This window comes from Salmo trutta, chromosome 14, assembly GCF_901001165.1.
Source record: "Salmo trutta chromosome 14, fSalTru1.1, whole genome shotgun sequence".
Classification (NCBI taxonomy): domain Eukaryota; kingdom Metazoa; phylum Chordata; class Actinopteri; order Salmoniformes; family Salmonidae; genus Salmo; species Salmo trutta.
Genome location: NC_042970.1, coordinates 50,452,599 through 50,465,585, shown reverse-complemented (window position 1 = coordinate 50,465,585; position 12,987 = coordinate 50,452,599). Strand labels below are relative to the sequence as shown.

Genomic DNA, 12,987 nt, shown 5'->3' with positions numbered 1-12,987 from the left:
TAAATACAAATGAAGTTACAGTAGTCGTCGGATACATCATTATTTAACTTTAAATGCTACTAGATGGTGTTGTAGTTTACTTTGGCTGAATGCATTATTCTTAGTTTTCCCAGATAGTTATTGTCTCAACCATAATATGAAATAATGGAAAGCATGATATTCAATTGATTTATTTCATTTTTTCTTTAAAACAACAACACTAACAATGTTAAAGTGGTGTGTGACAATATCTGTCACGGTGGCCTCTCCTGCTGCACAATCTTGCATAAACATTCCATTTTCATAACATCGAGAGACATCACTTCATCTCATTACGATAGAAAATAACATTACGACTATAGCAAAGCAACAAAAAAATATTTAAAGGAAAAGCATTCAACAGGTAATGCACATACAAAGTATTCCACAATTTCAGTTTTGTTTTGGCACATTTTGATCAGAGAAAGAACAAAAAGAAAAACAGATTATTAAGTAAAAGTGACAGTGCATGTGACTACCTAGCCTTGGCAGCCGCTAGTGGGCCTTATGGCTCTCCACTATCGTCTGGGCTTGATGTGCACAGCCGGTAATACACTCACGTCCCCCGGCGATCGGTTCCTACATAAAGCATTCTCCCTTCTGGCTACAAAGGCTTCGACTTAATTTAATGGCGAGAAGGAGGAGAAAAAACGGGGAAAATATGCATACTTGCTTTATGAAACATCATTTTCCTCCACCATGCTAGAGTCGCTAATGCCTAGGAATGCTACTTCCTGATGTTGCGCTCCACGTTCAGCCAATTAGGTTGTAGCAGTCTTGTATTTCAAACCCAGAAGATTCAATTATTTGTATTTGTCAAATGGCAGCCAAGCATCGATCATCATTTCACCAAAATAAGACCCTCAATATTTATTGGAAAGGAGCATCAAGCTCATCACCGTGCACTTTCGCCACCCTGTGAAATTCATAATAACTTATTTAATCTGTACCCTAATAAACTGCATGCTTTCCCAAGTTGTAATGGGAGGACCACACAACATATCATTGTGTGACTTTACTTCGATACAATGGTTATGATATCAATATTTGCGCATAATGGCGCTGCCACCGCCATTTCTCGCATAATGAATTTGACCTACACAAAAAGATGTCTAGCGTATTTTGTTTTGTCAACATTTGGAAAGTTTACTGAAAAACGTTCTGTTTCCATCAGGCCTGTAATGAAATGTTTTATTGGACATGTACTTTACTCACCTGAAAAGGTTGAATGGAAACCTGATAACTGGTACAGCATATCTTGTATATTGAATTCACAAACTCATCGCAGGGAGTGTGGTTTGACATAAGACTCATCTGGAGGGATGCTCGACACTAAGACTATTTATAGAATTTAAATGTAATTTTTGGCACATTTCGTAGAACATATCAGTGTGAATCAAATAACAGATCATATAACATACAGTGCATTCACAAGTATTCAGACCCCTTGACTTTTTCCACATTTCGTTATGTTACAGCCTTATTCTAAAATGAATTCAATTGTTTTTTCCCCTCATCATTCTACACACACACACACACACACACGTTTTTGGAAATGTTAGCTAATTTATTACAAATACAAAACGGAAATACCACATTTACATAAGTATTCAGACACTTTACTCAGTACTTTGTTGAAGGACCTTTGGCAGCGATTACAGCCTTGAGTCTTCTTGGGTGTGACGCTACAAGCTTGGCACACCTGTCTTTGGGGAGTTTCTCCCATTCTTCTCTGCAGATCCTCTCATGCTCTGTCAGGTTGAATGGGGAGCGTCGCTGCACAGCTGTTATCAGGTCTCTCCAGAGATGTTCGATCGGGTTCAAGTCCGGACTCTGGCTGGGCCACTCAAGGACATTAAGAGACTTGTCCCGAAGCCACTCCTGCGTTGTCTTGGCTGTATGCTTAGGGTCGTTGTCCTATTGGAAGGTGAACCGTCACCCCAGTCTGAGGTCCAGGTTTTCATGAAGGAGCTCTCTGTACTTTGCTCCGTTCATCTTTCCCTCGATCCTGACTAGTCGCCCAGTCCCTGCCACTGAACAACATCCCCACAGCATGATGCTGCCACCAACATGCTTCACCGTAAGGATGGTGACATGTTTCCTCCGGATGTGACACTTGGCATTCAGGCCAGAGTTCAATCTTGGTTTCATCAGACTAGCGAATCTTGTTTCTCATGGTCTGAGAGTCTTTAGGTGCCTTTTGCCAAACTCCATGCAAGCTTTCATGTGCCTTTTACTGAAGAGTGGCTTCTGTCTGGCCACTCTACCTTAAAGGCCTGATTGGTGGAGTGCTGCAGAGATAGTTGTCCTTCTGGAAAGTTCTCCCATCTCCACAGAGGAACTCTGGAGCTCTGTCATAGTGACCATCGGGTTCTTGGTCACCTCCCTGACCATGGCCTTTCTCCCTGATTGCTTAGTTTGGCCGGGCGACCAGCTCTAGGAAGAGTCTTTGTGGTTCCAAACTTCTTCCATTTAAGAATGATTGAGGCCACTCTGTTCTTGGGGACCTTCAATGATGCAGAAAAACATTTTGGTACTCTTCTCCAGATCTGTGCCTCAACACAATCCTTTCTTGGAGCTCTACGGACAATTCCTTCGAACTCGTGGCTTGGTTTTTGCTCTGACATGCACTGTCAACTGTGGGATCTTGTATAGACAGGTGTGTGTGCCTTTCCAAATCATATCCAATGAATTGAATGTACCACAGGTGGACTTCAATTAAGTTGTAGAATAATCTCAAGGACGATCAATGGAAACAGGATGCATCTGAGCTCAATTTCGAGTCTCATAGCAAAGGGTCTGAATACTTATGTAAATAAGGGATCAGTTTTTATTTATTTAATTAATTTGCAAACTTTTTGAAAAACTTGTTTTTGCTTTGTCATTATGGGGTATTGTGTGTCGATTTGATAAGGATTTGTAATTTTTTTATCCATTTTAGAATAAGGCTGTAATGTAACAAAATGTGGAAAAAGTGAAGGGGTCTGAATACTTTCCAAATGCACTGTACATGTATGTGTCAGTTATCATACCAGATATCATATTGTCAAGTTAAAGAATTGATATGGCAATTTGCTGACAGGTTTCATTGTAGCCAATACAGAGATTTGTAAAAAAAATAACGTTTTATAATAAAGAGGTTCAGAGATATTTGATATAAGTCACAGTAAAACAAGAGGGATAATACAAAAATGAAATAGTCTCCCATTAGAACCATCCCAATAAATGTCAATATACTTGGCTGTTTGCAAGATGGAGAAGACAGAAGTTCCTCTGTTGTTACATACACATTTCATTTCAGGCTGGGATGAGAGTAGAAATCTGTTTTGAAAAGGCTATACAAAGGGTGCGTCTGAAATGCCATCCTATTCCCTATATACTGTATTGCACTACTTTTGGCACCCTATTCCCTATGTACTCAACTAAATTTGACCGGAGTCCTAGTCAAAAGAAGGGTTTCTGTTTAAAAGTAGTGGACTACATAGGGAATAGGGTGACAGTAGTAGTGCAATATATGGACTAAAGTGACCCTTTGGAAGGTCTGTCCTGAGGAAACCATCAGGATGTTGTCATTGCTGCTGTCAGGCCAATGGGGCGCAAGAGTGGTTTACAAGAGACTAGCCCAGTGAAACTCCTAATGAAAGACGAGCCACATGGCACTGTTCAAAACAAAACAGCCCAGTGAGGGCACCCCTACCGTACAAATCACTGGACGCTCTGCAAAATATAAAACTCTCCAAATATTTGTAAGGGTCCAAGTATTCAACCATGAGGTACTCCCCCCCCCCCCCGTCATATTGTCTTTATAAACATAACCAGAAAAGAGAACAGACATGTAGAAATCAAGTGAAAGGAAAGTGATACTAAGCACACCAAATTATATATATTTTTGTTCTATCTTTTCATATCCCCATTCATATCCCTCTGTGGTCAGTTGTTACACCAGTATTTAGTCTCCATGTCCCTCAGGTGGATAAAAGGCCTGAGGAGGACACACTTTCCTTCAAAAGAGTCCCGCTAAACGGAAACGATGGGTCTGGCAATGGCCAGGGAGAAAAAAAACACTGATGATATTCATTCAAATACTACCAAGGAAACATATTTTTGCATTTACAAGTCCTCATTTTAGAACGGCTGATCCACGGGAGCCAGAGAAAGGGGTGTTGGGTTAAGGAGAGGGGCAAAGAAAGAGTACGGGTCTCTGCCTGATGTCTACAGTAGGACGTCGACTGTGTTTGATTGTCAGGCTTTGCCGCCATTTTGCTGGGTTCCTCCTCCTCTCCCTTTGTTGTTCTTCGTAAGCTCATTCTCCTTTGTTATTTGCTACATCTCAAAAGAGGCGCACTTCTATTTCCTCATCTATATTGGAGGTTCAAAGTTCAAGTATGGGGGATTTAAGGTATGGGGACATTGTTGGGTTGGAAAAGCACCACGGAGGAGTCTGTCCACCACCTAAAGAGACCGCTTTGATTACCTTTGCTCCACATCCAACATCCCATTAGTCTAGCCAGGCAAGACATTACGATGGTGTTGCAGCACAAGAGGTCAACCTCACTGACCTCAAGATGACACCAGTTCTATTGACCCAAGACATGTCGGGACACTTTGTCTACTCACCGTTGGAGAACAACCATGGGATGTCCTGTATTTATTTAATCTGAGATCCAAAAATGGGATCTGTGATCCAAAAATGGTGAGCTCCCGTTGGTTAGATATTGAATCGATCAACCACAGTGTGCGATGTTGGTGCAGAATTAAGATTCAAGGGCAGGGACGACATACAATTCTATGTATGTTATTTGACCTGCAGCTAAGCCTTACAGTAAGAAGATCTGTGAAAAGTGTAGGAGAAAATCTCTGGGCATCTAAGGTGTCAGGGTCTAACATATAGCGTTGAAAGATTAACCAAAATCTAATTGACCAACGTCGGTTCAATTATTAGAATTCTATTTAGTCGCTAGAGATACATCAGATCAAGCGCAAACTGCGTGGTGTAGTAGGGAGTTGTAGTTTCCAACAGGCCAATATTCAACTTAGTTTAGTGCAGAAAACGTGGTAATGAACTACAATGACCATAATCCATTGTATGCCTACTTGTCTGGTCTGTGTAGTGTGATCTAAAGGAAGAAACTACCAAAATAGTGATTTTGTCAGACAGCATAGGCAGCAGTTCTATAGAGATGAGATGATGACTTGGAATTAAATAAAGTTGTCAAATAGGCCTAAAACAACTAATATACACAGCAACTGGAATATTTTTATTAAAGTAATGTGAATAAATGATGGTTAATAAGTGTTACACAGTAATGGGCAGTCACTACCGTCATTGGACTTGTATTAATTGTTTTATTCTCTGCTGTTACAGTATTTAATGTAAAAAAAAATCTAAATCATGAACAATTATTATTTTTCAATTCCTTGACAGAAAAATTATTCTTCACAATGACTGTGTGCATTTTCGGCAGTTCTTACTTTCGCAACTAGAGGGTGATTGGCTGATTTCTAGGGGTCTTTACTCCCGAAGTGTTGACTGTTTTTTTTGTTTGCCAGTTAGCTAGCAGTTCTCAGCTTTTAGCAGCCAAAGGCTTGCAGTTTCTCTTACTGGCGCTAACTGATTGCCATAATTTTTTTTAGTCATTACCGAATTATTCAATGTAATAAATCAAACATTAAGCCTTGTAAACAATTCATGGTAACATTGTAAACAATTAATTTAGACCCGGGGTATATTTGAAACAGGTGTTTATTTGCTGAAATGTGTGCCTCTGCCCAGTTATTAAAAACGACAGGCGGCTATTTGAGACTGTGTTTAATTTAAGTTTTATGGTACTCTGGGCTGCTTTCACAATGATATTAAGATGACCGTATGAAAAACAGAGGCTATTTTGCTTGTACCATTATGTTGCGATAGACTCATTTTTCTTTCATACAGCAACATAAATGTTCAGCTAATGTTTTGCTACCACTGCTAGACATGTTGTCTTACTTGTTGTTTAACTTTCACTAGGGTTTTCCTCATTCTCTGGTTTGGGACTGTTAAGTTCACCATTTATATGAATGATCATTCAGGAATATAAAAGCACTCAGAAATTAAATTATTTTGCAAGTCAAGACCAAGGACTTAACACCAACACATTTTGGGGGAGATCCATTGCCTGGTCAGAAATGGCTAGCTGACGTCTGACATTTTTAAACACTCTGGCAGGGGGAGATTGAATTTGCGTTTTGCAACATTAGGTCGGAGTGGCAAACAGCAAGGTTCATACAAATCTGTTTCAAACTAAATGCTAGCTAAACGCAAGAATAAAGTGTTTTAATAAAACCATACACTCTTAGATAAAAAAAAGGGGTTCTATGTAGAACCTTTTGGTCTATTCAAATTTGAACTGCCATTCTGATTCAAAAACCAACTGCCATTCCAGTATGACAGTGGTTAAACTTGCAAATAGCCTACTAATAAGCATGTTATTTTTCCATTTATTAAGGTACGTAAAGTTTATTATTTCATTCAAATATGACACCAGTCATATGATAAACTAGCTATGCTAGATAAATAAAGTTGTATTAGAATTTGAGCACCATTTGTTATCTAGCTAGCTAGACAAGAAATTAGCCTAGTTTAATTAGACACTTTACAAGCTAATTAGCTCCGTTATTAGTAACTCTTACAAAAAAAAACATTACTTTTTATTATTGAATATGCCAAATAGAGCTACAGACCCAGCCTGACATTGGCTATTAGATAATTGTTACTTTTATTTCAGTATTTCACTGTAGAGTCAGACGAGGGGACTATGTTTCATGAAGCCATTAGAAGACTGTTGCTGACCTCTGTAGAATGCATGTGATGGGCAGTGGGCTGACAGAGGAGGTATGCGTCTAAATTATTCCTCATTATTTCTAAGTCTTGGTGATTCAATAGCCTAGTTAATCATTACATGACTTTTAACACACTATCTGTTTTACTCAGTCTGGCAGTAACTCAACTATCAGAGGCAGAGGATCTCTTTCGGCTGCTGCTGACAACAACTCTATGTAAGTTGTTCTTCTACAATTTTGTCTTCATTTTGGCAGATCAACTCATGCTTATTTCTGAAGGTTTTTGGTCCTTTTTTTCTTATTTTCAGGAACCAGCCTAGGAAACAACCCTTACTGTTCCATACAGAAGTCAGCTTGAGTTGGTACCAATATTGACATGGCCCATCATTCAAACAAACAGATGCCTCCTTGGCCACCAGTGCATATTTCCAAACTGTGTTTGTATATAATGACAGTAAAATCTCAAAACTATGCTGGTATTCTTTTCTCCATTATTTATTGTTTATTAAATTATATTGTTATCTAAAAATATGACAATTTATTAGTATTAGCCATAATTCATAAATGGCACCATACAGGGTTCTATATGGAACCAATTTTGTTTCAGTGAAAAAGAACCCTTGGGGTTCTGATCAAAGAACCCTATAAAAGGGTTCCATATAGAACTTTTAGAGGTTCCATATATGAAGCAAGTGATAGAACCCTTTTTGGTTCTATCAGAACCCTTTTTTTCCTAAGAGTGTGAGTTAGATGCAGGATTGTGATTGAAATTCTGTAGATTGAAGGAATTGACAGCAGTGAAGTCTTTTCTTTTCAATGCCTGTCAATTAATTCGGTCCATCATTACCACTGTCGTTGCTCCTGTTGGCTTTTCTGGTTCAAGGATGTTGGTAGATCAAATTATACGGGTAGAAGAGAAGAAATGGTGCAGATAATCCACACTTCCTTTTCCAAGACGAAGATCAGAAAGGGGTTGCTATTCTGAAGGGTTTTAAGGGATGATAATTATGGGGTAATAAATGCTATTTTTACCCTGTTTCCATAGAAACACCTTATTTACACTTGTCTTCTTTTTCTTTTGTATTTCCTGGGACCAGACCTCATGTACAAAAAGGGGAAGTTGAAAATTTGTCAGAAAAAAAGATGGTCTTCAAAATTACTGTCGCTGTACAAAATTCTTGTTTGTGTTTTTTTTCTTCCTTTTTTGTCTTCTTTTATTAGATATCTCAGAAGTAGCACCCACTTGTACAAATGCACTTCTTAAATGGTTATTTTTAAAGCTGGAAATGACTCATTTTCCATTCTGAATAAAAATATGTAGATTTTCATAGAATATGCCTGCCGCAAGCATCATCATTATCATTAACTTCATTACCTTTGTTATAGTAATATTATGTGATAATTAATTAATACTGTATATCATTAATTTATTTTCCCAGAGTTTTATAAAGCTGATCATATAATTCCTTTTTTATCATATTCCTCTTCAAATAGTTTCTCTTTTTGAATATCTTCCATTTCAGTTCTATTTTACAAACAGCTCCACTCTGAGACCAGTGGTTAGACCTGAAGAGCTATAGTTTTTGGGGGCGAATGAGCAGAGGAGATGAAGAGGAGGGTCTGAAACTGTTGGGGGGGGGGGGGAGGAGTGCGCTCAGTGGAACCGTTGGACTCCGTATCGTGGATCCTTGGTCTCCCGGATTTCAATCTGTGAAAAAAAAAAGATAAAAAGGTAAGAGGGACTCCAGAAAGTAAGGCAACACATGGGGAAAAGAGAGAATGGGAGAAGAACAAGGAAGGATCTGGTCTGGAATAGGGGGAGTGACACAAAGGTTCACATAATGGGTTTTGGATCATTCATTCCCAAATTTTACTCTTGTTTCAGGAATCCACTACCGCCCCACCGGCCACCCCCCTGCTTTGGTTGTGTGCTCAGTTATTAGTATTACTGTCCATCCCAGCACTATGGTGAAACAAGCAATAACAAAAGGTGCTGGGGCGGACAGTAACACTAATAACCGAGCACACAACCAAAGCAGGGGGGTGGCCACGGGTAGCGGATTCCTGCTTTAACAGAAAACAAATGACTTGATTCCTCTAGTGGCTATTATCATAATTTTGTATAATCCTGTGAAATCATTTTCATTTTATCCAACGGATATGGTATGTCATTGTGGATGAGAAAGGAGCAGCACAAGGGGCATGAAACATGAGTCACTGTCAGTAACCGAGGTGTGGAATATGAAAGAAACAAAAAAGCATACAAACGCAATACTGTTTAAAGGTCACAGATTACATTTTCTCTGACATTTCAGACCAAATCCCTAAAAACAACATTTCATTATGTTTTTGTATGGGATCATCTTGTAGATAACTTTTCATTATGTTTGATATATATATATTTATATTGAATGGGACTCAGCATTGCGACAGTGATAACCATAGTAACTGCGCTACAGCACATAAAACTTGGATGTGCCTCAGAACGTACAGCTGCTCTCCTTGTTTACATGTTATTATTGTCTTTTTGCCTGGTTTTAAAAATAGTGTCTGTATAAACAAAATGTGCATGTGCTTGACTTGTTTTGTCCTTGACGCTTTGCAGAATACACAGAAATCCAGCTGACGTTTTCAAGCACAACGGCCATTAACGTTCCGTACAAAACGGCTACGTTGCCTAACGAGGACTTTCAAAGTAACGAGTCAAACCACATAGCGTGTCACATCCTGCCCTAACCCCACATCGTTAGTCCACTTGGACCTGAGACTACATGAACTTCCTGTTTGCGACTCAGCGTGCCTGGCGAGGATAATAATAGCTGTAGCACTTTGCCAGGATGACTCATCCTCCACGCAAGCCAATTTAATGAAAATCGGATTACGCCAAAAGTGAATCAATCAGGGGAGGGGGCTGTGGATGAATAGGTGGATGGAGGAGAAAAGGGATTACAGTGTTATTAATCTGTTTAAGAGCCCCGCTCTACCTTCGCCACCCAAGCAGGTGTCACATTTGGCTGGGGGCCAGGACGGCTTCGGCGCAGACTGAATTAAGTCATCGCATTCCTCCCCCACTTTGGAAACATACCATGGAGTGCTAAGGCTCCATGGTACCCCCCCCCCCCCACATTCACATAGGTTGGTCTGCTTGCCCGGAGCATGAGTTCTTCCCCCGATTTATGGGGAGATCTAAGTGCCTTCCAAAGACAGGCTTTATGAGCTCATTAATTACAATAGTTTGGGACATGTCGGCCATTTTGTTTTGAGTTGGTGTCTGACCTGTGCTCTGTGCAAAACTATATTGATTAATTATTGTATTATCAAAAATGCTGATTCACTGAGAAAAGTATCAACTTGTCTGTAGCAGGTTAGAGAAAATATCTAGAGAACAATGTCAAGATGTCTGATGTGGTCATGAAAAAAAATGACATCACCTGTCTATACCAAGAAAAGAATATGAACATAGTGATATCTAGATGTCTATTTTGCTGACTTATTTTTGACAAGCTAATTGATGCCTTTAATATGGGAGCATCACGCACAGGAAATATGAGGAGAGGTTGAGGAAAGAGTGCACAAAACACCAGTACTACTTATTACAAACAGAAGCAGTCACATCAAGACATCCAAAACAGCTACAAACAGGTTCCAAGTGAATGCTAGGGTAAGTCACATGCACATTGGTTGATTGACAAGGTCATATTCCCCCATGATTGAATGGGAGAAGCTGATTGGTCTTACTCCGTCCATCCTGAGGGTGGAGCCAAGGTGGAGATGCTGGAGGGGAGGAACGTAGCGTTATCCCTGTGCATCGTCATGACAACAATAGGAACTGCTATTGTCTACCACACCCAATTACTTGTCACATCACTAGCATTTATAGTACTAAATAAACAAAGAAAATGTACATATTTTTAGTAAATTATTATAGCGAAGAGGTTCAGAATCTAATAAAAATACAGAAACATAGCCAACCAGTGCCTAATTGACCTTATTTAGATTTTATTGGATGATTCATTGGGAAAACTGAGCCCACCTTTATAGCCTCGAAATGATCATTTCGATTTTTTTTACTGCAGCCAGAGTGAAAATTAACCTATAGGTGTGCTGTCCGGCATCCATATTGGGAAGTCATCAGTTCTCAGACAAAACTCACGACTTCTTAATATGGATACCGTACTAGTGACCAAAATTCTGGATATTGCATTAAAAATGACCTCCGAAGTGTCTTTGTAGAGCAGTGTCATCAGCTTATATTAAATACCAGCCCTCCGGCTCTATCCATATTGTTTCTGCTGACTCTGTCATTACTTTCGCCACCTGACGAGCACAGTTGTCTTCTTCTGTGTGCAAATAAAAAGGCCTCAGGGTTCAATTTGGACCATTTCTATTGATTGAAGCTATAAATCATCGTTTTCAAGGTAGGCACTCAATCTACTGTGGACAAGGAGTTCATTTCTGCACTCCTCTAATAGACGACTCTACTTTGAGGTTATTATCTCTCCTTGAACAATGATAACCTTCCCTCCTCCTCCTCCTCCTCCTCCTCCTTAACCAAGAATGAGCCTTTTTCCAGAACAAGTGAACAGACACTTAAAATGCTGAAAACGGTTCTTAAAATATCCCTGACATTAAATATTCACATATTCAAGGTACGATTCCTTTTCATTGCGAGACATTTAAGACATAAGCAGAATTATTTCCCCCCCAGCACATTAAAAGTTATCGTGGCGGCTTCTTTTCTGTGGAATACAAAGAGGTGGACATGTTTCTCTCCTTAAGCGTCACTACTAGTACTTTTAACAATTCATTTTTCATGGGCCACAGTGCTGGTGCTCACAGCTCACGTCATGTTTGTGAGAACAATTTTTTTTTTTTTTAAAGACCGCTCCACTCGTAATTAGGCTAGCATTTTCCTCTGCTCCCTTTCTCTCCCTCTCTTTCTCTCTTTCTTCCCAGATATGAATCAGAGTGGCTACACACTAGCCCCAGGTCCTGTAGCTTCTCCTGCAGACAGAGGCTCAGTGATATGAGTTACTCGACTTGACGGCTCCTCTCCACTCGCGGTATGCCTCGCTCCTGTGGGAGTGCATTCTGCCCCAGGATATTTTAATACAACATGCTACCACCTTTGTTTCCACTAACCTCTCTTCCCTCCCCCTGCCTTCCCCCCTCTCTCCACTCCCCTGTCCCCTCCAGCGGGGATGAGAGAGGATTGAAATCACTGCGGAATATCACTACAACGAGTGGAACGCTGAAGGGTAAGACAACCGACATAACACCAGGTTGCGTTAGCAGAGGCAGTAACACACGCACCCAGGCTGAAGCGGGGGGGGGGGGGGGGGGTGGTTCTACTCTACTCGCTAACCCACCTGGACAGCAGAGGTCACTGTAAACACCAGAGGCTGATGGGAGGAACATTGTAATGGCTGGAATGGAATCAATGGAACGATATCAAACACATCAAGCATATGGAAACCACATGTTTGACTCCCTTCCATTCCATACATTACAACGAGTCCTCCTATAGCTCCTCCCACCAGCCTCCACTGGTACAAACTAGTGGTGCGCGGATCAATTATGAAATGTATGCATTCACTACTGTAAGTTGCTCTGGATAAGAGCGTCTGCTAAAATGTAAAATTGTAGTCTGTCTTTTTTTATGGCGGTTTTGGAGCAGTGGCTTCTTCCTTGCTGAGCGGCCTTTCAGGTTATGTCGATATAGGACTCGTTTTACTGTTGATATAGATACTTTTGTACCTGTTTCCTCCAGCATCTTCACAAGGTCCTTTGCAGTTGTACTGGGATTGATTTGCACTTTTCACACCAAAGTATGTTAATCTCTAGGAGACAGAACGCGTCTCCTTCCTGAGCGGTATGACGGCTGCGGGGTCTCATGGTGTTTATACTTGCTGACTATTGTTTGTACAGATGAACGTGGTACCTTCAGGCATTTGGAAATTGCTCCCAAGGATGAACCAGACTTGTGAAGGTCTACAATTTTTTTTCTGAGGTCTTGGCTGATTTATTTAGATCTTTCCATGATGTCAAGCACTGACTTTGAAGGTGGCATGGAAATGCATCCATAGGTACACCTCCAATTTACTCAAATTATGTCAATTAGCCTATCAGATGCTTCTAAAGCCATGACAT

General features: G+C 40.2%; 1 protein-coding gene and 1 long non-coding RNA gene across 3 annotated transcripts in view; one reads left to right on the top strand and one right to left on the bottom strand.

Moving 5' to 3' along the window:
- Window positions 1-6,060: 6,060 nt before the first annotated feature.
- Window positions 6,061-7,319, top strand: LOC115208335 (uncharacterized). Its single transcript, XR_003881148.1, has 4 exons — window positions 6,061-6,503; window positions 6,783-6,889; window positions 6,989-7,053; window positions 7,146-7,319. It is a non-coding gene; the product is annotated as an uncharacterized LOC115208335 (long non-coding RNA).
- A 1,148-nt stretch (window positions 7,320-8,467) lies between these two features.
- lhfpl4a (LHFPL tetraspan subfamily member 4a) overlaps window positions 8,468-12,987 on the bottom strand; it is a 56,078-nt gene continuing 51,558 nt past the window's right edge. Inside the window, exon 4 of one of the 2 annotated variants that reach the window (XM_029776290.1) lies at window positions 8,468-8,545. In XM_029776290.1, coding sequence (XP_029632150.1) covers window positions 8,492-8,545 — 54 coding nt within the window. In that variant the 3' untranslated portion in view covers window positions 8,468-8,491. Of the gene's footprint in view, window positions 8,546-10,371; window positions 10,612-12,987 lie in introns of those variants that run through there. The other variant, XM_029776289.1, reaches the window with a different exon arrangement.